The sequence below is a fragment of the Muscardinus avellanarius genome (assembly GCF_963383645.1).
Source record: "Muscardinus avellanarius genome assembly, chromosome: 2".
NCBI classification, from domain to species: domain Eukaryota; kingdom Metazoa; phylum Chordata; class Mammalia; order Rodentia; family Gliridae; genus Muscardinus; species Muscardinus avellanarius.
The window spans coordinates 91,985,390-92,008,987 of NC_137787.1; the positions used below are offsets into that span (position 1 = coordinate 91,985,390).

A 23,598-nucleotide genomic window follows, 5' to 3' on the forward strand; every position below is an offset into this window, starting at 1 on the left:
ATTTTTAATTCTTACCATTTTTCCTCACAGAACATACATTACTTTTGTAGTTATAATATGTGTTAGTATCATGAAAAGTATTCTTTTTTAGGTGCTAAAGCCAGTAAGTGTATTAAAATATAAAAGTTTCCACTTATTATATCATACTGCTGTTTGCTTTGATTTAACATTTAGTTCAAAACAATTAAATTCAGTTTACAAGAAGTGGTAAAAAATGTTTACAGAAAGACTTCATTCAGGTCAATAAAAACCACACAAAAATATGGCAAAAATGAGTTTAAGATCTTTGTGTAATTTATTTCCATTTGCTTCTTAGAATCTAGGGCCTTGATTGAAAGAGCAGTTTTGATTCAGTAAGGTTAATATTTACAAAAAGGAATTAGGTTATTCTTACATGCCTGAAGCGTTTTTAATGATACACCATTGTGTTAAAAAATAACAGAAGAAACGTACACAAAAGAAACACAATGTGGATTTTCCAATATACAAATACTCTTTTCTTAGACCCACTTGTCTTTAAATAGCCACATTTTCAATGGAATGATTTAAAGTTAAGAAAAGCAAGAAAACTAGCCGGGCGTAGTTGCGCATGCTTGTAATCCCAGCATTCCTGAGGCTGACCAGAGGATCATGGTTCATGGCCAGCCTCAGCTACTTAGTGAGGCCCTCCGCAACTTAGTGAGACCCAGTTTCAAATTAAAGAATAAAACCTAGGGCAGGGGCATGTAGCTCAGAGGTTGAATGCCCCTAGGTTCCATTCCCAGACCCAAAGAAAGAGAAAGAAAGAAAGAAAGAAAGAAAGAAAGAAAGAAAGAAAGAAAGAAAGAAAGAAAGAAAGAGAAAGAGAAAAGAAGGAAGGAAGGAAGGAAGGAGGGAAGAAAAAGAGAGAGAAAGCAAGCAAGCAAGCAAAGCAAGAAAACCACTTAGATGTTTTCCCTGAGCCTTAGCGCTCATTTCTCCTTGTAGGTTCCATCAGTAACATGGTGAAATGAAACAGCCATCACCTCCTCTCTGTGCTGGTTATAATATTAGATAGCTCCCAAAAGCAAAAACAGAAATATTAAAATGACTGCTGGTCTAGACTGAGAGATTTTTATCATCATCCCTTTTTTGACCATATGTGGTTGGAGAGTACAGAAGACCCTCCCCCTGACTGAATCCATCTTTAAGCTGCCTGGGAGCTTCCCTACTGTATTTTTGATTTTCTGGCAGGGGGATACTACACCTTCTTTGCTTCCTATCTATCAAAAGTTCTGGATTAATGGTTTTGATTGAATCTGTTTCAGATGTTGACCATTTATAGAACTTGCTGGCAAAACTCTCCTCTTTCTTAAACTTGGAACTGGAACCAGTTACAAAGGAAGCTGCCTGGAATTCAATTACCTCACTCTTCTGTTTTAGGACTTTGAACCGCTGTGAACTGTGTCCCTGTTTGGTAAACCAGATGAAGGAACAGAAGAGGGGAAGCACTGTAAGTGCTGGCAGCATGGTAACATGAATCTCTCTAACGCCTTACATATATTGGCATTTATCTTCAACTTATAAATGACAAACCATGTATTGTCTTAGAATGAAAGCAAAAGATATTCCAAGGGCTGAATTCCGTTGCTTAAAAAGAATTTCACAGCTGGGCATGGTTGTGCATGTTTGCAATCCTAATACTTGGGAGGCTGAGACCAGAGAATCTGGGTTCTCAGCCAGCCTCAGCTACTTAGTGAGGCCTTCTACAACTTAGTTAGACCCTGTTTCAAAATAAAAAAATAAATAAAATATGGCTGGGTGTGTAGCTCAGAGGCACGAATGCCCCAGGGTTCAATCCTCAGCACCACACACACACACACACACACACAAAAATTTCACTTCAAAATGAATAGTGAAATGCTGCTTGTAGATGCTTCTCTTTCATTTCAGTTTATGCCATGATTTATTTTAAAATAAGCATTAGCATAAAATATTTTGAGTATCTAGAATAAGTTTTATTGTCTTCCTGAGCATTATTCCCTCTCATAAAAATGATAAAGGTATTAATATCTCTATTTACTAATATGGAAAATGAGGCTCAGAGATTTAGTTAACTAACTTAAGGCCACATGCTTACATTTAAAGTCAAATCCAATTTCTCTGACAAGGTCTGTGACCTATTACTTAATATTCTTTTTTAAAGAATTGAACAGTGCTAACTTGCTTAAGGATATCCTCAGCCTCAGATTTCAACATAGTTTTGGTTGAAATCTTCAAATTATAAAAGCTTTTCTGTATACCCTGTAACAACAAATCAGCAATGGGTCACTCTATTTAACCAGACCCTTTTTAGAAATACTGGCAAAACCCCACTACTCCCAAGCTGGATACCTGAGCTCCCTGCAGAAGTCTCCTACTTCTCAGACATGAGTTAATCATACGGGCTATCAAGTTGCATTGACCCCTACTCCGTACCAGGTATGCTACCTGGTCTTTTGTGTGTATTACATACTTGTGACACTTATGTAATGCATACAAGTATCTATTGAACATTTACCATGCGTCGAAAACAACTCAAAGGGCTGGCAAGTAAGAGACACCACAAAGATTTTGACACTGGCCAGAGGAAGACAGGCATTAAACAAACACACAAACCCTCTGAGTAACTCTGGGAGATGGATTATTCCCCTATAATACCAAGGAGACAACTGAGGTTGAGTAGAACCACATCCTACTTATGCACGTTTGCCAGAAAGATGGGATCAGGCCAAGTCTCCTGGACCTCAAAGCCCATGCTCACTTCAAGGTATCAGCTGTATTAGAGCAGATAGCACCTGATCATTTGTTATCCTGTTAGTCTTTTTGAGCAAGTCCATGCAGAGCCTCATGACAGGCGTCAAGAGGGAGACAGACTGTCATCAAAGAAGTACTAGAAGCCAAGTATGGTGGTGCATATCCTTAATCTCAGTACTTGGGAAGCTGAGACAGTAGGATCACAGGTTCAGGACCAGCCTCAGAAACTTAATGATGCTCTTAACAAGGAAGACATTGTTTCACAATAAAATAAAATAGAGCTGTAGGTATATCTTGGATGTAGAAACCCTATGCATTCAATCCTGAGGGGGAATAAAGGAAGTAGGCAGATAGGGAAGAGGCCGGTAGAAAAACTTAATTTCCTGAGGGGCAACAAACACCACTTAACTTCCAAGGCTCCTAAAAGAGACCAGCTCTTCCAAGGTTCAGAGATAAGAATGACCAAAGCTTCACAAAACCATCTGTTTACTAATCAACAAACCCAGGAGACATCACTGGAGCAAGTCTGACACCTTGACTGAAAGGAGACCCCTCAAAGGACATGCAGATACCCTATGCAAATTTTAAGAACTGCCTCCCAAACTCCAACCAACAGAGGACATGCAGAAATATATAAACCCCAAGACCAGTCACCAGGACAGTTACCCACTCTGGGAACCCCTCCCCATTGGGGAGCTTTTCTCTCTCTCTCGCAGGTCAGGTTAGCTTTGAGAGAAGGTGGGGTGCAATTGAAGGCACTTGGCCCGGGAAACACCTGCGTAGTGACCTGAAGGCCTCTGCTGGACATCAAGGCTGACCAGGGCACCTAGGGGTGACCTGCACTTCTTTTCTGGCAGATCGCATGGACTTTGGGAGAAAGCAGCTTGAAACTGAAGGCATTTGGCTTGGGGTACCCTAAGTATTGTCCTGAAGGCAGCTGCTGGACATCAGAGACCCGACAGCCCTTAGAGGTGTTCTGCCACTTTCCCTATTCCCTGTTGTTTCCAATAAACCTTTTACTCCTTTCCTGACGTTTGCGGGTGTCATTCTTCAATAACCACAGACAAGAATCCAGTAAGGAAACACCGAGTTTCTTCTCAAGAAACTCCGTTTCATCTTAAGGAAACGCCGTGTTTCTTCTCAAGAAACCCCGTTTCACAATCCCTGTACCACAAGGCAGACAGACAGACAGACCGACCGACCTCTACTCCCTGGAGCAAAGCTACATTTTAGCTTGAGAAAGTCCCTTCTCTAATGCTTGCCATTTTATCCCTGCCTTCCATCCCTATCATGAGGGAAAGCGAGTAAATTCATGCAACAGCAGAAACAGTTAATGCCTTCACGTTTCATTGTAATATTCATAACATTACTTTGTGATTTTTAATATGGGAGGATAAAAAATAAGTTGCTGCATGACTTAAGGGTAAAGCAAGACACATAGTTCAGGAAATATCCAATTTCAGAAAGTCAGAGGTACCAAGCAGGTCTCCACAGAGACGATCATGTAAAAGTCAGGTGAGGGGTTCATGCCAGTTATTCAGTGCAGGAAGCAGATATTGGACAGAAATTTAGTATCTTCTTTTATTTGTTTGTTTTTACATACAAACCAAATCACATGTTAATGGAATAAAGATGCTAACTAATATTATAAAGGAAGTAGAAATAAATAAATTTAAGAGCCATTATGTTCCGTTTACACAATTGATGAAACAGTTTATGCAGGTGGGAAACTTCGCATAACTTTCCTAAAACAAATTCTGAGTCGTGAAGTTGAAAATTAAAACAAAACCAAACCCAAACCAACAACAAGAACAAAGGTAAGAAAGAAAGTAAGAGAGAGAAAGAGAGAAGAAAAGAAGGAAAGAAGGAAAGAAAGAAAGAACGAAAAATTTACATACGTATTAGCTTGCCATTCTTCAAAACGGACACCAGGTGGCAGCACACAATAAGAACAGCTTTGATAGGAACTGCTTATCTAGAGAATGCTTGATGGAAAATGGCCCTTAAAATATTCATGACCATTATAAGAATCTGTGAGCGCGAGCTCTGGGTTTAACACACTCATTTTCTCTAAGCACCAGCGCTTCATATCCTATGCTTGTCTCTCATGCATCCTTCACGTAATGAAGTGACAGACCATGAACAGGAAAGCATGCAGGAGGCCTCCTCATCACCTTCATCCTCTATTCCTTAGGCCCTGCCACTGTTACCTGGGTTCCTCACACCGGATTTGACCTGATTCTCTGCTAGTGGTGGCAGTGAAAGTGATCTATTGTCGCATGCCTGACCAGCGCACTGCAGAATCCCTCAGCCACTCAAATGCCCTCAGTATGAGGCTGGTGGGCTAGAAACTTTTTTCTTCTCTTTCATATCCAAAGCTTCTTATAATTTACCTCTGATAAAAGATGAGTCAAAGAAACATGGAAATATAGAAACATACAACACACACCTCTCTGTTAGTGTTGAAAGAAAATAGAAGTAAACAGATTTGGCCAGGAAAAATATATTGCTATCCTGAGCAGAAAGCACTAAGGAAAAAATGAATTTGCAAGAGGAGGACACCTTAGCATCCCATTCTAAAAGAAATCTATTTTGAGTAACAATTCTTTTAACACACACACACACACACACACACACACACACACACACACACAAGGTCTAAGAGCTATGGGCCCTAGGATGAGAGTAGTAGACATAAACCAGTAGAAATAAATTCTGCAACACCCCCTCTGCACCTCTATTTCTTTTCATACCTGATTTCCGTCCATATTTCCACTCCCAAGTATTTCCATATTCTTCTGAATTAGAAAACAGAAGGAGAATCTACACTTGATGAGATCTACTGAACCACAAAGGAACCGACAAAAGGGAAGATGTAGGTGCAGAGAGACAACTGTGAGGTATTGAAATTGCATGATCACACTGTCAGGTGCATTTGCAAACTTACGCCCTGAATATAACTTTTTTACTAAGACCTCGGAGAGTTTCACAGAGGCCAGTGTGACTTAGGGTTTTGATGAAATTCCCCAAATGAAGAAATTTCTAAGCTTCATCAGAAAAGCCGACACATAATTTCTATGTTCATAATTAAAAATTAAAGTTGAATGCTGAATATATTCTGCTTTCAAGCCTGTCAGTGTATCACAAGGGAAATGTGTATAGCCTCATTTGGAAATAAGGCTAAATTTAGGGCCTTTTATGAATATAAGATGTAGCCAACAAGTTCTCCTTCTTGTCACCTTCTCCTTTTCATATTGAAAAAAATCAAATGATTTTTTAGAGAAAATATACAAAAGATAAAAAGACAAATAAAAAGAAGAAAGAGAAAATAAAATAATAGGAGAATAACATAAGAAATAATACAAGGATAATATAAAAAGTAATGAAATAATATAAGATGTGGAAGATCTAAAATGAATCTATGAGTGAAAAGCTTGACAGAATAACACACACAAATGCACACACATATATGAAGTGACATTGAAGCTCTTGGTACTGTGAATGGCAGGAAATAAAAATACAGCTTCCAGGAAGAACGATAAAGCACAGATACTAACTGTCCCTACAACAAAATTTAGGAGAGGTTAATATGGGTAACTAAATGTCTTTATTTGTATAATAGGAAGTAATACTACAGACCATAATCTAGTATCATTTTGAGTATTTTTAGTAAAACATTTAGCTAAGTGCTTGACAGTGGGAGTACCTACTAACATTGTGTATTAATTCATTAAAATTTATTAAAATGATATAAAATCCTTGATAAATGGGAAAAAGCCTAATGAAAAGGATTTCAAATAGGAAGTAGAAAGTATAGTAATGGTGTTATATTATTTAGTAATTGCAAAATATCAATGGGATTAAAAACTACACAGTTTTTCAAGGTTATCCCTAGACTGACCATTTTGCTGCTAAGGATAAAAGCAAGCACACAAACTCTCTGGACAAACAACATTATAATATGTCTGATTAATTTAAAACTGGTCATGCAACTTGATCAAGTATTCCAGGCTTAGTATTTGTCTTTAGAAAACATAAGTGAAAAAATGAAAAGCATTAGGAAGTTTACCCTAATATCCTAGAGTACGATGCAATTATAACTCCTTTAATAAACTGGACTCAACTTAAAAATCAAATTTAAAAAAAGCGTAGGAGCTGGGTGTGGTGGCTCACGCTTGTAATCCCAGCATTCAGGAGGCTGAGACAGGAGGATCACGGTTTGTAGACAGCCTCAGTTACTTAGTGAGGCTCTTTGCAACTTAGTGAGACCTTGTTTCAAAATAAAGAATAAAAAATAGGGCAGGGGGTGTAGCTCAGAGGTCAAATGCCCCTGGGTTCCATCCGAGACCCACAAAAAAAAAAATTTTAATTAATTAATTAAAAAGGGTGGAATTGTTTGATATTTTACAGCCCACCAACTTTGTAGAATATCATGTTATTAAACACGGTAATTATATGTATAATGTTCTATTCGTAGATTATATGTAATAAAAAAACTCCACAAATTTTGAGGTAGTATCTATAATGCCTAAAACTAAAAATATTTCTTTCTAGAACATATTAGAATTTATCTTAAATTAGCTAAAAGTAAAATAGCAAGAAACAATTCAATATAGTTAAAGTTCATGAGTAGTCAATACTCAGAATGTAGAATCCAAATAAACAAAATTAGGCTTAACTACAATACCAATTAACAAAATAAAAATAAAACAACATTGGATTAACATTCCTTGGCCATGTAGTTGGCAGAATGGTTGATGAGGGACCAAAGGATCCCTCCCAATTTCCTCATTTTGGGAGAGGCATCCCTATACCTTTCCTACTCTTTTTAAGTTTGTAGGTTTAGGATGAAGTTTATGAGAAGGAAGAGCACTCAAAGCTGGCTTAGTCTAAGTCAAAGACTCCCTCCTGTGGCTCCTTTAAGACCTGACTCATCAACTCAGCACTCCACCTTAGCAGGGTTTAGCCCATTCCCATAGAGAAGTTTTGCATCACATCTTGTCTTCTGTGCATCTTTTTTGCATCTTTAAGGGAGGGTAGCTGTTTAGCCACTGCCAAGAAACAATCTAAAATACCCAAGGCCCTGTTTGCTATCTCCGAGTAAGACATGATATGGGCAGATAATACAGCTAGTTACTTAAAATAAGAATTTATTTTTCTTTTGGTACTGGAGATGGAACCGAGGGGCATTCTACCTTCAAGCTACACCCCCAGCCCTATATTTTTATTTTATTTTATTTATTTATTATTATTTTTTTTTTAGTGTTACTGGAGTTCCTGGAAGCCCTTCTACCTCCGGGCTACACTCCCAGACCTATTTTATATTTTTGAAACAGGGTCTCTTATGCCAGCACAGCTGGCTTCAAACCTGCGCGATCCTCCTGTCTCCGCCTCCCAAGTGCGGGAATTACAAGCGTGCGCCACCACGCCCGGCTATATTTTTATTCTTTATTTTGAAACAGGGTCTCACTGAGTTGCAGAGGGCCTCACTAAGTAGTATCTGAGGCTGTCCTCGAACCACAATCCTACTGTCTCAGCCTCCCAAATTCTGGGATTACAAACATACGCCACCATGCCTGGCTAAGAATAAGTATTTTAAGTAATAGAATTATGGAAGACCAGCCCCCAAATTTACTTCTTTTTAATAAATATACAGCCAGGCGTTATGGTGCATGCTTGTAATCCCCGTGCTTGGGAGGCTGAGACAGGAGGATCTCACAGGTTCAAAGCCAGCCTCAGCTACTTAGTGAGGTTCTGGGCAACTTAGTGAGACCCTGTTTCCTAGTAAAATATAAAATATGTCTGGGAGTATAGCCTGGAAGTAGAAAGCCTCTGGGTTCCACCCCCAGTACCACCACCAAACAAACACACAACAAACAAACACGTAATCCATTCTAGCCATCAAACAAATGCTTATTTTATTCTCTAGTTTTGGCAGGTGTATCATTATAATGAATTTCATTATAAAATTAATGAGGGTCCCATTGTGTAGCTAACTAGAACAATTATTCTACATAGTTTTAACTGTTAATAATACACTTGTGACCAAATAGCTTCCCTCCCTACCAGCACTTTGTGTATACCTTTCACCTTCTGCAAAGCTAAATACAAAATAGGAATGATGTGAGAAATAGCAAAAATCATAAAATAGAGATGACTATTATTAAATAAACCATACACACAATAGAATGAATATCTTGACTCTCTCATCAACCTTTCATTTTTTCCTTCGATTTATTGTGTTGTTATCTGGGAGTTCTTATTCCTTATTTGTGATTTTGTTTTATTTTAATTTTTATCAAATCACTTGTATTTTAAGCTACAAACATAGTTCACATCCTTTATCTTCAAATGTGTTTTCTCATTGTGCTGCATTTAGATATTTATATATTGCAAATAAGTCCAGTCAGCCTCTCATCTATTAATTTTGGAAACCAAAATCCTTCACCTTGTCTCTTTATTTCAAAAATATTTCATTCTTGTTGGTAGATACCCCAAAAAAGAATGAAAACCAAAATACCAAACTAATGCATGAGCAACCATGTTCATAGATGCACAATTCACCATTGCCAAACTGTGGAGCCAGCCAAGATGTCCTTCAACAGATGAGTGGATTATAAAACTCTGGGATGTGTACACAATGGAATTTGCCCAGCCATAAAGGAGAACAAAATTATGGCATTTGCAGTGAAATGTCACAAAAATAAGAAATCAGATGCTTTTCCTAATGTGCAAAAACTAGGAAGAAATGGGTAACAGGAAGAACTCTAGATGAAGAAGAGATCCTATAGAGGAGTAATTAAAGTGACCTATCTGAGGGGATGGGGGGGGAGAGGGAAATTCTTAAAGCAAATGATGCACTTAAACAGACATATCAAAGTTAATCAGGAAACCAAGCATGGGAAGGAGGGAGGGGGAGGGGAGGGGTTAGGGACTGGGTAAGGGCAGATTGGTTGCATGTATATCTAAAGTTTTCTTATCCTATTAAGAAGTATGACTACAATGCACCAATAAAATTTTATTTTTAAAAAAAGATTTCAAGCCCCAGAAAAACAAGAAACATTCTATGTATACATTTGGTGCAACAATATAGAATGCAGTGCCTTTATTTGAAAAGTATAATTATATTAAAATAATGTTGATCATAGTGGTGTCAGAAAAGATTATTATAGTCTGATACCATAAGGCCTTCCCTCCCAAACAATAGCATTGACGCAAGTTGAGGATACAGAAAACCAGTATAGTTATACAATAGTGAATTGAAGAACTTCCATTACCTTAGTTTCTTTCCTCCATCTGCAATTTTAGCTTTTTGAAGATAGCCTTCTTTTTCAACCATCTGCAAGAAAAATGCGGATGTTAAAACTGTGACACACTCCTATGCATTTTTAGTTTGAATGAACCCATGCTTTCCAAGAGTCACTGCAGTGATGGAAGTTTCCAGTCCCAGAACTTTGTTAATAATGCCTGCCTAGCTTTTGGGAAGTACCTGCAAGATCACAGTCCTTATAAGACATTAAATATCCAAAAGACAGAATAAGAAGAGGGATGTGAATTTTTTTTTTTAGGTAGTGATATACCTTTACTACTTTTCTTTCTGTGCAATGAATTCATTTGTTTAAAAAATTAATTCAAAGTGGTAAAACAAAGACAAATTAAATGCCTTCCTTAGTTTTACCAACTATCCTTGAAAGAACTGTTTTTTTCTTAGCTACCACAGTTCCTGCAGAGGTCGGGTCAAGGGGGGCTGCATTCAAAAGAACTGGGTAACTGAGCCAGTGGAGTCATGGAAGAGCATTGAAGCAGCAACAGTTTATGCATGTGGCTAGTTACTGAGGGACACTGTGGTCAGGGCACCTCACTGTCTTCCTCTCTGATGTGGGGTTGCTGTCCTTTCCCTATTTGTATGTTTTGGCTTCCACTTGCTAAGACAGATACAATTTTCTTAGAGGAGATCTGACAATTTGTTAAATCTCTGTGGAGATGTTTGAAATTATAGGAAGCATTTTAATGTCGCATTGCCCTATTTCTACCCTTCTCTTTCTACCATGTATGTACCATTCCAGTCCCTTAGCCTGTGTTCCATCTTTTCACTCCATCATTGCCCATAGCCTCTCCCTCATGCTGTACTCCAAAGGCTTGAAAAAGTCATCTGCCTTGTAGCAGAGGGCCACACCACATACCAGCCATATGTACATATATTCATCAACTGTAATACTCTAGCCCAACCATGTCTCGTCTCACATTTTCCAAAATATATTAATCTATTTTAAGTCAATTTTAAAATTCAAGTCACCTGGAATTTATTAGAATGCATTTTTATGATCCATCTGTAATCTCTCTCAGGTACCCTTGTCTTGAATCTCCATTTTCATCCTGCTCTTATCATGAGGATAGATTGCACTGTAATTAGCTGCTTAGGTCCTGTCCCTGCACCTGTGTTGTGAGCTCACTGAAGGCAAATGAATGTATCTTTCACACCTGGGTCCCCAGCTCCTTGAATCTTAGCTCTAGCAATACTCGCAATAATAAATACTGTTTGAACAAACCAATGGATGAATGAATGGATATTTTCAGTGTTCATCTAAATCTTTGTGATAAATTAGACATCTTCTAAAAAAAAGAAATCATCTGCAATATGACAGGTGAGAAGGAGCTATTTGGAGATAAATGAGTTTCCCAAACCACAAAGTCTTAAAAAATTGCCTATTTATAAAGCACACTCTGATATAAAGATGTTTTCTGACTTGTTTATTGGTTATAATCCTGAGACATAGCAAAGTGCTTAGCTCTTAAAATAGACTTGATGAATACATTTTGTCTGAATAAATAATGATTACAATTGTAATGATTTGTGACAATAAGGTGGTTTTTATACATCTGTATGTTCAGAAACTTTATTTTACTTTGGTATATTTTCCACAAGTCTAAAAGACTCTAAGATGCTTTCTCGAGAAATTTTTAGAACCGTGGTGCTCAAGGGTGTCACTTTTTTTTTATTTGGATACGTGCATTCATTTGATTTGCCCACTTCTTAGTCTATGTATGCTGTCCTTTTTTCTTGGTGCCAAGGAATTTTGTCTACCCCCTGAAGCCCATATAATAAGTTCAGTGTTTAACTCTGGGCAACACTGGTTTCTATAAATGTTTGGAAGAAAGATGTTTTCAGTAGCAATTAGCATCACAGAGGAGGTCCCTTTCTTTAGGAAAGTATATTGAGAAATTTTGTTGTGTAACCATAGACATAATTTATTGTTTTATTTAAACTTCCTTTTGATGAGAATAAAATAGTTACCAAACACATGGATTTATCTACCAGAAAGCTACAAACTCTCTCAACCATTATAAAAATTGATATGTGCATTCCCAGTTAATAATGTTGCAAGCTTTTTTTCCCCAAAAATATTTACTAAAAGACCTCTGGGTAGAGATTTTATGCTCACAGAATTGTATTATTGATGACCACTTCTCTAAAAAGAAAAAGAAAATGTGAAAGGAAAAAAAATACTCTTACAGTGAGAGATCATCATAAACAGGATTGAGATATATTCTATGAAACCTTCTCTTCTTGAGTATATAAGTAATTTTCTACCAGGCAGTGCTAGAATTTCCTCAGAATACCTGAAACTTAAGCAATCAAGAGATTTATTTCTCATTTTAGTACTCAATAAGTGTGATATAAATGCCACTAACGGCTGAGTCAGTTCCCATGGTCTTGGACCAATGCCATAGAATTCTCATGAAGAATTCCCCAGAAGTCTCAGAAAATGAGGAGAAAGAGATGAAAAACAAATTTTCTTCCCCAACATTATCTTCCAAATTCCAATTGGCCTTCCAGGTCATGATGAAAAGCTAATAACCCTTCTACCAGGTACTTTTACCCACTACATTTGCTATTACCATGAAAAGACTGACATATCTACATGTATCTGATATACATTTCTACGTGCTATAATCATGTTCTACCATCATGCACACAATTTCACTTCTAGAATCACATGTTCATTTCTTATCATTTTATCCTTGACACTTTATATATGCACATTCATTTAACATATTTTAATTAATAATATTTCCTTGTCCCAAATACCATCCACTAGGCTTACAATGTGTTGGCAAAGATTAACAAAGCAATCTTAATCCTTCCGAAGCCTAGACCACTATAAGCTTGTACCAAGATACTCCTATTCCTCTTTTGGGGGCCTGATAGCCATCACAATGATTAAGGCTGTTCTTTAGGCTGCAACAGAAAACTCCAACTAGGCTTTCTGCGCTGACACACTGAATTCTTCTAGGTCCCATGCTGACAAGCAAAGCTCCCAGGAGGTACAATTAATGAGTTTACTAGACCTTATCATCCTCCTTTGAAATACCTCACCATGTCCCAGGCACTAGGAAATAGCTATTCCAAGAGGCTTCTAGTGAGCTGAAAGGAGTATTAGGGTGAAAAGAAGACTACTTTTTTTCATGTGGGTTTATATATGACCCCTAATTAATTATTCTAATCATGTTATATGAATCACATGGTTCGAAGGGAAGATGATCTATAAATTGCAGTTGAACATGTTGGTCACCTAGGGCTCAAATGGTATTATTTGTAGTGATTTAAAAATTATGTATGCTTTTGGATATACTTTTATTTAGGATTCAGCTTGCCAGATTCTAGGACAAATTATAGTTCTTTAAAGCAGTAGCACTCTCTACACTACTCATACTTCAGAAATGTCAACCCGTCTTCAGATGCTAAATGTGGCTTCTGGATCTGTGTGTCCAATGTTCCTTAGAAGCCCTACTTAACATTACATGGCAGGAATGATCAGCAATTTGTCCAGTTTGGATGCGAGCCAGTCTGCCAGCAGTGAAGACGTGCTCAGCAGACACATCTACGCTGAAACACAGATGAGAAGAATGAATGTCCATGGGATACCCAGAGAGCACCTGTTTATCCACCTACTTTGGAGGCTATAAACAAGGCAGGAGAACTGAAGATGACTTTTTGATTAATGGTAAAGATTGTGGCAGAAACACTAGCCTGTAACCCCAAGTTGAGGCACTTCAAATTTTTACAAGAAGGTCTTATGTTGTTTTCAGATACAATTGAAAACAGTGGGTTTTCATCTACCCCATTCCATCTAAGGAGTTGTGTTAAAATACATGTTTGTAAGTGGAAATGAACCAAACCAGAGACTTTCACCAGATTTTGCTGAGGAAAATTTGGCTTTCAACACCAGACCTATATAGCCCTTTTAGCCCCATAATATTTTCTCTAAATTCTCTTTCTCTCTCCTTTCTTCTACTTTCGTATTTGTTGGCAACCATCTAACTCCAGATTCAGTCTCTTAGGTCATTTGATGTATAGTGGATGACTTCAATTGTGAATGCCAGAATACCTCTAATTATATTGTGAGATAGCTGAAAATATGATCATCTCTGCGAAGCTGATACTATTGACAAATGTGATTTTTTTTTTCCTGGATACACAAAACTGAGACAGGCCCCAGCCTTCAGCTGGCATGATCATTCAGAAGGATTTTGCCCTGTGAAAACTTCTGTATGGCTGACTAATGTTTCTCTAAAAGAACTTTGTCTCCCCGAGCGTGTTGGTACATGATTGTAATCCCAGCATTCGGGAGATTGAGTCAGGAGGATCGTGATTTCTGGACAGCCTCAGCTATTTAGTGAGGCTCTCTGCAACTCAGTAAGAACCTGTTTCAAAATAAAGAATAAAAAATAGGGTGGTGGGGTGTAGCTCGGAGTTAAAATGCCCCTGGGTTCCATCCCCAGTACTGGAAAAATAAAAAGGACTTTGTCTCATCTTTTTGTGACTACAATCCTGGTCTGCTATAATTTTCAAATAAGTCTAGCACTTAATTATTTTTCTATTGAATGATGAGGCAGCTGCTAAACTTTTAATAGATCACAATTCTTTACTAATAATCTTGTTTGCTGTGATGACTTCTATTTAAAAACCATAGAATAAGAACACATTTAGTTACATAATGCTTCTCTTTCCCTCTTACCTCCTTTTGTTCTCTACAACCCACAGAGAGACATTTCTTTTTCTTTTTTCTTTTTCTTCCTTTTTTTTTTTTTTTTTTTTTTGCTGTACTGGGGATGGAACCCAAGGACATTCTACCTCCAAGCTATGCCCTCAGCTCGATGATTATTATTATTATTATTATTATTATTATTATTATTTATTTTGAAAAGGGTGTCACTAAGTTGCAGAGGACTTCACTAACTAAATAGTTGAGATTTGGCCAAGCACTTGGATTCTCCTGTTTCAACCTTCCAAGTTTTGGAATTACTAGCATGCACCACCATGCCCAGTCTATAGAGAACATTTCTAATGTTCTTTCTATTGTTTTCTTTATCTTCACAATGTCTTCAAGATGTACCTTTTCCTTTTTGAGACTTATTGTTTATATTTTATTTTCAGTATACAATTATCTTTATAGTGGCTCTGCATTTTCTCTTGTGTTTTATCCTCTGGTGATACGTGTGGATTTGTGGTTCACACAGCCATTAAAAACAGAATAAAAGCAGGAAAAAATTACCTTAAAAATCTATCTCACCTGTACATCATATAAAGCACTGATAGATTTTAAAAAACTAATCCAAATGTTTTATTTTAGAATTACCTTACATATAGTTCAGGAATGAAACAGGATGCTTTTAAAGAGATGCAATCTGATATTTTTGCCTCATGTAAATAAATAACACTGTTTTTGTACACTTTTAAAAAGCGGTAAACCAAAATACTCAAGTTGGATTCCACAATTACATGAGAAAGAGGGTAGAAGAAAAGCAACTTAAAATGGTTCTGTGCCATACATGCAAAGAGCCCCAGGAGGGGCAAGTACAAATTCTCATCAAAGAAGTTCTTGAGAAGCTGACCTTCATTTCAGGTCTCAGCGTTAGGCAAAGTTTTCTCATGACAGCCTATTTATAATCTAGTATATTTGTTGAGCAATGTTTTCATGGATATTCTCCCTTGCCCACTTTGCTTCACTCACGATGAGAGAACATGACTGGCTTTGGGGGTCTGCCGAAAGTCTTGAGCTGTTTTCCAAATGTTGGGTTTGGCGAAGCACATATTATATTTTGCCAAGTGATTTTCCCCATCCTATTAAACCCCTGTGTATTTCAAGGGAAATTCTATCCTCTTGTCTCTGATTTATTTACCCCTAACTCATCAAAATGCCATCTTGAAAATGCAACCATTTGATGTTTAAGAACCCCCAGAAGCTTTTTTCCTGAGCCTTTCATCTTACAACCAGCGCGTTTCATTTGTTTACCACCAAGAAATCCAGATTCTACTTGGCAGATGGGCTGATGAGGGCACCTCTTTGCATCAGAAGAACTTTTTTAGTTTTCTGAAGGATTTTCTTATATTCCATCAATCCCCCTGTCTCTGTTCTTCTCTGGGGAATTCTATTTCTTGGTGTCTTTGATTTAAATGTGCCTTTCCTTCTTTGCCTGTCATTGGAGTTCAGTGAGAATGGGCTGCCCGGTTACTGTCTAGGCAATTTATTAGTGTAATTCAATTGTTGTGTTATAACCTAATTTCAGTCTGGGCAACAGGGAAGAATTGCTCAATGTTAATAGTCTTTGTTGTTGTGGTGGTATGTGTACTTTTTCTCTACTCTAGAGCTAAATGAATTGCAAATGTGAGCCTGGGTGGGAGAAATATTTTAACTTGTTTCTGTGCTTCCAAGGCTTTGGAACTCCTCCTTCCCCTCACCTCAAGGCCTTTCAGGAGTCCCGCGCTGCCCTCCTCTCTCCATGCTCCTGGCTCATTTTCTTGCTTCCCTGTGTTCTAGCAAGTATGGAATTTTTGCAGATTTTCAAATGTTAATAACTTTGCTCCCATTTTCTGACTCTTACATTTACTGTCTTCTGCTTACAATATTTTCTTTCTTCTAGCATTTTTCCTTGGTAAACTCTACTCAGCCTGCAAATCTCAAGTATTTAAACTTCTATTTATTTTTTTTTTTTTTTCGGTACTGGGGATGAAACTCAGTGGCATTCTACCTACAAGCTATAAAACAGCCCTATTTTTTATTCTTTATTTTGAAACAGAGTCTAACTGAATTGTAAAGGGCCTCACTAAGTAGCTGAGGCTGTCTGTGAACCGCGAACCTTCTGTCTCAGCCTCCCAAATGCTGGGATTACAAGCGTGCGCCAACAAGCCTGGCGTTTAAACTTGTTTTGAAGAGTGATTTTATTACTACTTATCCCCAGATAGGTTCTTCCTTTCTCATTGAAACTTGTTTTGTTCCTATGATAGCACATGTTATACTTTGCATGTCCAGAATGGTGTCTTGTTTTCCTTGCTCAATGCTTCTGTTCATTCCTATACTGGAAGCTTCTCCAGAAAAGAACAGGACAAGTTAGCCTCTCATTGACTATCCTAAGCCTGACATATAACCTGGGATGGGAATGGCCTAAATAAATACTTCAAATAATAAATAATTGTGTATAGAGAAAAGAAAAGGGGATATGAAACCATGGGGGCCTGATCAAATTATTCACTATATATTATATTACTAACAGGATGAATATTCAAGAGGATATTATTTCAGAAAACCTTATTTATCTTACCAAAATACAATCTTGAAAGACTGAAAGCGTTTGTTTTTTTTTTTTTTTTTTGTTTTGTTTTGTTTTTTTGCAATTCAGGGAAACCCTACACTAAGTAATAGAATTATTCCCCCAAAGTAGCTGTCCCTTGTCTTAAAATAAGAAAACACTACTGTATCCTCACAATGTCTTTTTTCCTCAGAACCCTCAATAGTGTTAATTAATCCATAAAATGATATCTGGCTCCAAAAGGTAGAATCTGGATTTAAGGTTTATCTGCAAAAGCCTGCTTTGCCCTGAAGCCATGGCGACTTCCTAAGCTCTGTCCTCAAAATGCTCCCAGCTCAGGAGGAAGCAGATGATTCTCTGAAACTTGCCACAGGCTTTTGACTCCTGCAGGGTTATCCTCAGACATGTCTTCTACTTTTTTATATAAAATAAAGAAGATAAAGATTTAACATGCTATGAAAATGGTTACTTTTTTCTGAATATATCTTGGTGGGGCAAGGAAAAGTACCCTGAAAGCAGATGAAACTCACAAACAATTGTCATACAAAATACATAAAATCAGGAAAATAATACATACTAGTATATTTGATGTTTCATATTTAAAGCTGTTACTTATCAACACAACTGTTAAGTAAACACTGATTCTCAGGAAATTATCTCAGTGTCTTCCCTTAAAAGCTTATGGGTTAGCATGTCACGTGGCATATAGGCCATCACCTGTCAGTGAAGTGGATAGTTTCCACCATAGACTTTTAGACTTCAATAAGGACAGGTTTTGGGTCAGTATTCAAAAGCAATGCATTATTTTCCTGGTTAAGCATGCTGATCACAATCAGATTTGCTAAAAAGAACTTAAAGAGATGAAGCATGGCTCTCAAAGGAGGTTAGCATATATTGGAGCATCTGTATCAGCAGGTTTCATTTTGGAAAGCAAATCATTTCTCTCCAACGAGGGTGGATCTAATGAGATATTTTGACAGTTATACCTAAATCCGAAGCTTCTTATGATTAATGAAAATCATTTAGGGGAGTATTCGAACTATAGGAAATAAAGGGAGTGAGATTTCTAATAGAGTACAACATTTTAGAAATAATTGGGGAATCATAGATAATGAGTACAGTAATTAATAATAACATGTAGTAAAGGACTCTTGAATTTTCTGAAAGATTTTGAGTATACTATGTCATATATGGTAGCTCTCTAGTAGGTGTTGCCAAGAGAAGCTACTGGAAGAACATGTGGATGACTCCATAGGTACAATGAGCACGGTGGAAGTAGGAGTTGGAGAAGTGGGAGTAAGGGATGTGGAGAAGCTTTGGGGAATGATGTGTGTCTAGATTAAAAGGACCAAATGAGATTAGTCAGATATTAATAACATTATGCATTCTGTGAAATAATTCAAGCCATGGCAAGAGACAATGTAGAGTGAAAAATAATCAGACTTGTTGCTTTTCTCCCCCAGAGGAGGTGTTGGTTATTTTGGCATTGTGCATGATAATGGAGGATTCATCTATGAGAGTTTGGAGCCAAGATGGCCTTTCTCTTCTTAAAGTAACATTGAAAAAATTAAGTCAAATAGAGGTGTTTAGACAAAGTCTGAGTGTTACTTGTGTACACACACACACACACACACACACATACACACACCAGTGGGAAATTGGTACTCAGAGAATATAGCAAAACCTAAGTCTTAAATAGAACAAAAATTTATTGATAGTTTTAAAAGTTGATAGAACTGGTAGCTGTGTGTGTGTGTGTGTGTGTGTGTGTGTGTGTGTGTGTGTGTGATACTTGTCTGTTAAGGGGTGTTCACATAAGCATGTGCATTAGAGAGAGACAGAAGCAGAAAGTGGGGGTGACAAAGTCAGAGAGAGGTGAAGAGAGACAGAGAAAACAAGAGAAAAAGAGAGACAAATATATATATCCACCTAAAGAGATTTAGGAAGATTAAAAATGAAAGAGATTAAAATTATTTCTTTTGCTTCTGTTTAGTAGTGCTTTGCAAAGTCATCTTTCCAAGGTTATCTGGACTAGAATAAGATACTGAGTGCACAAATTGATTATTCCTCAATACTTTATCCATAATTTAGGATATTCAAAATGAGTTTCATTTATTTAGGGTAAAGAGTGCAGCATATATACATTTTAGTAAATAAAAAATTAACCTTAATGTGAGGAAGGTAAATAAAGTATTTCTGAATATTCTAATGGTTTCTCTGTAATTGGCCTATGTTTGATGTATAAGCAAAGCTGTTAAATTAAAAAAATTAGATAATAATGATTACACTTGAATAATAATTAAAATTTTAATATAGATATTTATATACTTTATGTAAAAATTTAAGTCACCTTTAGGCACTGTTAAAATCTATCTATATACATATATATCTATATGTACATAAATAGGTATATATATATGCACACTTGTTTACCAATCTAAATCTTGACATATTTCAAATATTTCAGAGCATACACTTGATATGGAATTTCATAAAATATAACTCTTTATAATTCTTTTATGTACTTTATTTGCTTTGCATTTAAACTTTTATATACTAGTAAAGTGTTTATTTTCCTCCTTGTTGGGCAGCTGCAGTGTGCCAAGTGTTAATACTAAGTCATAATAGAAAAACAGAGAACAAGTCATAGCCCTCTCTTCATATAGCTCATCATTTAGTAAGAAAGTGAGAAAAAAATAAGTAATTTTAGTGTGATGGGGCAAGATAAACTACTACCAGGAGGCAGATTGAAGAAAGACTCCTTCAAATTTGACTTATGATGTAAGACTATATTTTACACATAAACATATTTCTAAAAATATTAAATTAAGATATGAATAATTAACTTTGAATTTTTAGCTAATTATATTAAAATTTTGCTTTTTCTATGACTAGTAGAGACACATTTCTCAATGTCTACAATTAACGTTATTTTAACAAACCTTTTCTATCTAATTGTTACCTCAATGGACAAATGTATCATTCCCGAACAAACACCAGAGCCAAAAGTAATTTAAGTGGAAAAACAATATACTAAAGAAAATACAAGTCGTGGCCTTTAACTTCCAGGCATTTACAGTCCAGCAATGGAACAAGTCTATTACCCATGAAATAAGAGGGAACAACAGATATCCGTGTATGAGCACGTGCTGAGAGGAAAGGACAGTAATTGCTACAGAAAATCCATGCTCCTTCAGGATAAAAGCCTTGTCTCCATCACATTATCGTTCCTGGCTCCAGGGTATGTATTTGGGAGTTGATAATAAATAACTTAAAACGGGGACCAAGAGGAGTGAATGGACTTGATACACTAGAAGAGCTGAAGCTGCTGAAAGGCTTGGCATTGGAAACATAAGAACGAAGGTCGTATTTAAAAAGTGATCTAGCCTCATTGCGCATGACAAGTGGGCGTGGCTAAAAGGAGTGGAGCCTGGAGAGATTAGAAATGTGTAAAGGCTGCAATGAGGGTGCTCAGCTGCTCAAGGATAAGCAAGCGAATGCCGCAAATAGCCAGGATAAACTGCCCGCCTCAGGAAATGGTGACCTGTGTAAAGGGTCATAAAGAACAGGAAGGATCCAAAGTACATGTGTTCTCAGCCTTGAAAAACGTTTTCTACTAGTAGAGAAGGACAATACAGAATGTGAAATTGGTTTGGAGCATTTCACTTCTGTGATTAGAAGATGTGTTGCAAGTAATGACCAATTCGTGCTTGAAGATATAGGATAAAATAAAAGACAAAATATCCAGGTATAGATCTGTGTATTGTCAATGTGCAAGTAAAATAAAAAAACACCAATATTTAATTGATGCATTTGTTCAACACACACTTATTGGAGTTGTTGTCTTCTTATTTAGCATGTTTCTGGCAATCTTTAGATTCTTAAGGGCTGATAATTCTAATAATTCTAGCAAAGATTGGAATAAAAAGAACAGAATAATGAACACAGGGAACAATGCTTCTGTTCTGTAAGAATGAATATTCTAGGGGAATGACGAATAAAAGAAAATTGTACAGTATGCTACATGGTGGTAAAATCTGTAGACAAAATTAAATAATAGTAAGAAAGGAGTATAGATGGAAGTGTTGTTTTCCCACTTGTGTGGTTATTTAAAGGTAATTAAAGAAAGATCTATTATAAAAAGTGGTGTTAGGACAGATATCTAAAGCAAATGAAGGAATGAAGTTTACAGATTCCTGGGCACCAAATGAATTTCATCGTACCGGAAAGGAAAAGGTGGATGGAAAGGGCTTGCTGAAGAAGTAAGACACCGGCTCAGTTGGGGAGAGTGGGTGAGGCAGGGGAACTGGAGGAGAGGTCAGAGGTATCCCTGAAAAAGGTAAGACTTAGGAACCACTGAATGTCTTTCAACATCTACACTGAGGAGGATGGAAAAAGGAGGATTTTGAATTAAGGGGTGATATTATAGGCTGAAGCTTTGTGTCCTCCTCAAAGTTCATATGTTGAAGTCCTAGCTTCAAATCTGAATACATTAGGAGATGGTTCCTTTGAAAGGCAATCGGGGCACTAGTATGGAGCCCTCGTGAAGGGGATTAGAGCCTTTACAAAAGGGACACCACTCCTTCTGCCAACTGAGGAAACAAGAAAGCTGCCATCTGCAACCAGGAAGAGGGCTCTCATCAGAATCCAACCATGGTGGTGCCCTGATCCAGGGCTTCCAGCCTCCAGGACCATAAGAAATACATTTCTGCTGTTTATATGACACTCAGTTTAAGGTATAGAAGCCTGAACAGACCGAGTGACATAGCAGCCTCTGGACAATAGCCCAGTGCCCAGTGTCAACAATACAAGTGAGCTTGAAAGCAGGCCCTTCCCTAGTCACACCTTCAGAGGTGACCTCCTTCCAGCTGACATCTTGTATGCAACTTTTGAATGTCTCTGAGCTAGAGAGCACAGATAAACTGTGACCAGATTCCTGACCATGAGATGCTCTTGTGTGTTGGCTCTAAGTTGTGAGTTTGGGGATGAGTTATTTCACAAGTTCATCAAAGAACACAGTTTTGGAATAAATTCACCACTCACCAGTTGTTCCAGAGGAGGAATAATGTCCTTCAAGACATGTTGGGAGTGATTTCTTCTGTGTCGGGATATCTGCAAATATATTGACATTTGATATTATTAACATTTTTCTTAAAAAATTCTGTGAGTGATATAAACAGCATAATTTAGTAAGGATGCACTTGAAAAAATACACATTCAAGGTGAATAAAATAGATATCAAATTAGACTGCTTGTCAATTAATTTGAATAAACTTTATATTTGAAGATGGCTATAGGCTACAGGGTCTCATATCCCATATACTCTTTTTACCTTGTCCCTTGAAGCCCATCTCATTAAGTGGCGAGATGTATGTTCTTTCATTTTTTTTTTTTTTTTTCGTGGTACTGGGGTTCCTGGAAGCCCTTCTACCTCCGGGCTACACTCCCAGACCTATTTTTACATTTTTTATTTGGAAACAGGGTCTCCTAAGCCAGCACGCGCGGCTGGCTTCGTACCTGCGCGATCCTCCTGTCTCTGCCTCCCAAGCACGGGGATTACAAGCGTGCGCCACCACGCCCGGCCTGTTCTTTCATTTTGTACCTGGTAAGAATGTTATAGCTGATTCAACCAAAAAATAAGATAGATATACCATTTTTTTACTTCAAAGGTTAGAACTCTCATCTAGAAAAATAATTTACATGCTGAAAGGAAGCTCAAAACATTTTATAATAGTCATCACAGGGAAGGCTTCAGAGGTTTTCTGACTGATAGCTAGCTAGGATCTAGAAACTATATTACATAAGTCTGAAAACTTCCTGATGCTTTCTCCACCTAGCCATGGAGGTATTGCTACCAGAACAGTCCTCAAATGTCATTCTTAAAAGATTCTCAGCATAATAAAGCAATTATTTTACACTTCTCTGCTTTGGAGTGATTTAGAGTATACAAGTATTTCAAATTTTAACAGTTTCTCTTTATGATATAACCTCAGGTTTTTCAGAAACATTTTTTCTCCACTTTTTTTTATCTCTTAATGTATTATCCAGATATAATTAAATACATAAAAATCACATGATAAGTACTCTGGGAATGAATAAAAAAAATCTTATTATTCTTTTTCCTGAAGAATTATCACTGAAAAATACTATCCTAAAACAAAAAGAAAAAGCTAAGAAACTTGTAATTAAATCTGTTTAGTGACTTGAAAGTTTTCATGGATAATACTATTTCAGTTGGCCAAGGTGGCACAC

General features: G+C 37.1%; 1 protein-coding gene across 1 annotated transcript in view; it reads right to left on the reverse strand.

Moving 5' to 3' along the window:
- Positions 1-23,598, reverse strand: part of ARHGAP15 (Rho GTPase activating protein 15) — a gene marked incomplete at both ends in the record, with an annotated part of 624,759 nt that overhangs the window by 552,631 nt on the left and 48,530 nt on the right. Inside the window, 2 exons of the mRNA XM_080689640.1 lie at positions 10,032-10,093; positions 22,390-22,458. Of these exons, the coding sequence (XP_080545766.1) occupies positions 10,032-10,093; positions 22,390-22,458 (131 nt within the window). The remainder of the gene's footprint in view (positions 1-10,031; positions 10,094-22,389; positions 22,459-23,598) is intronic.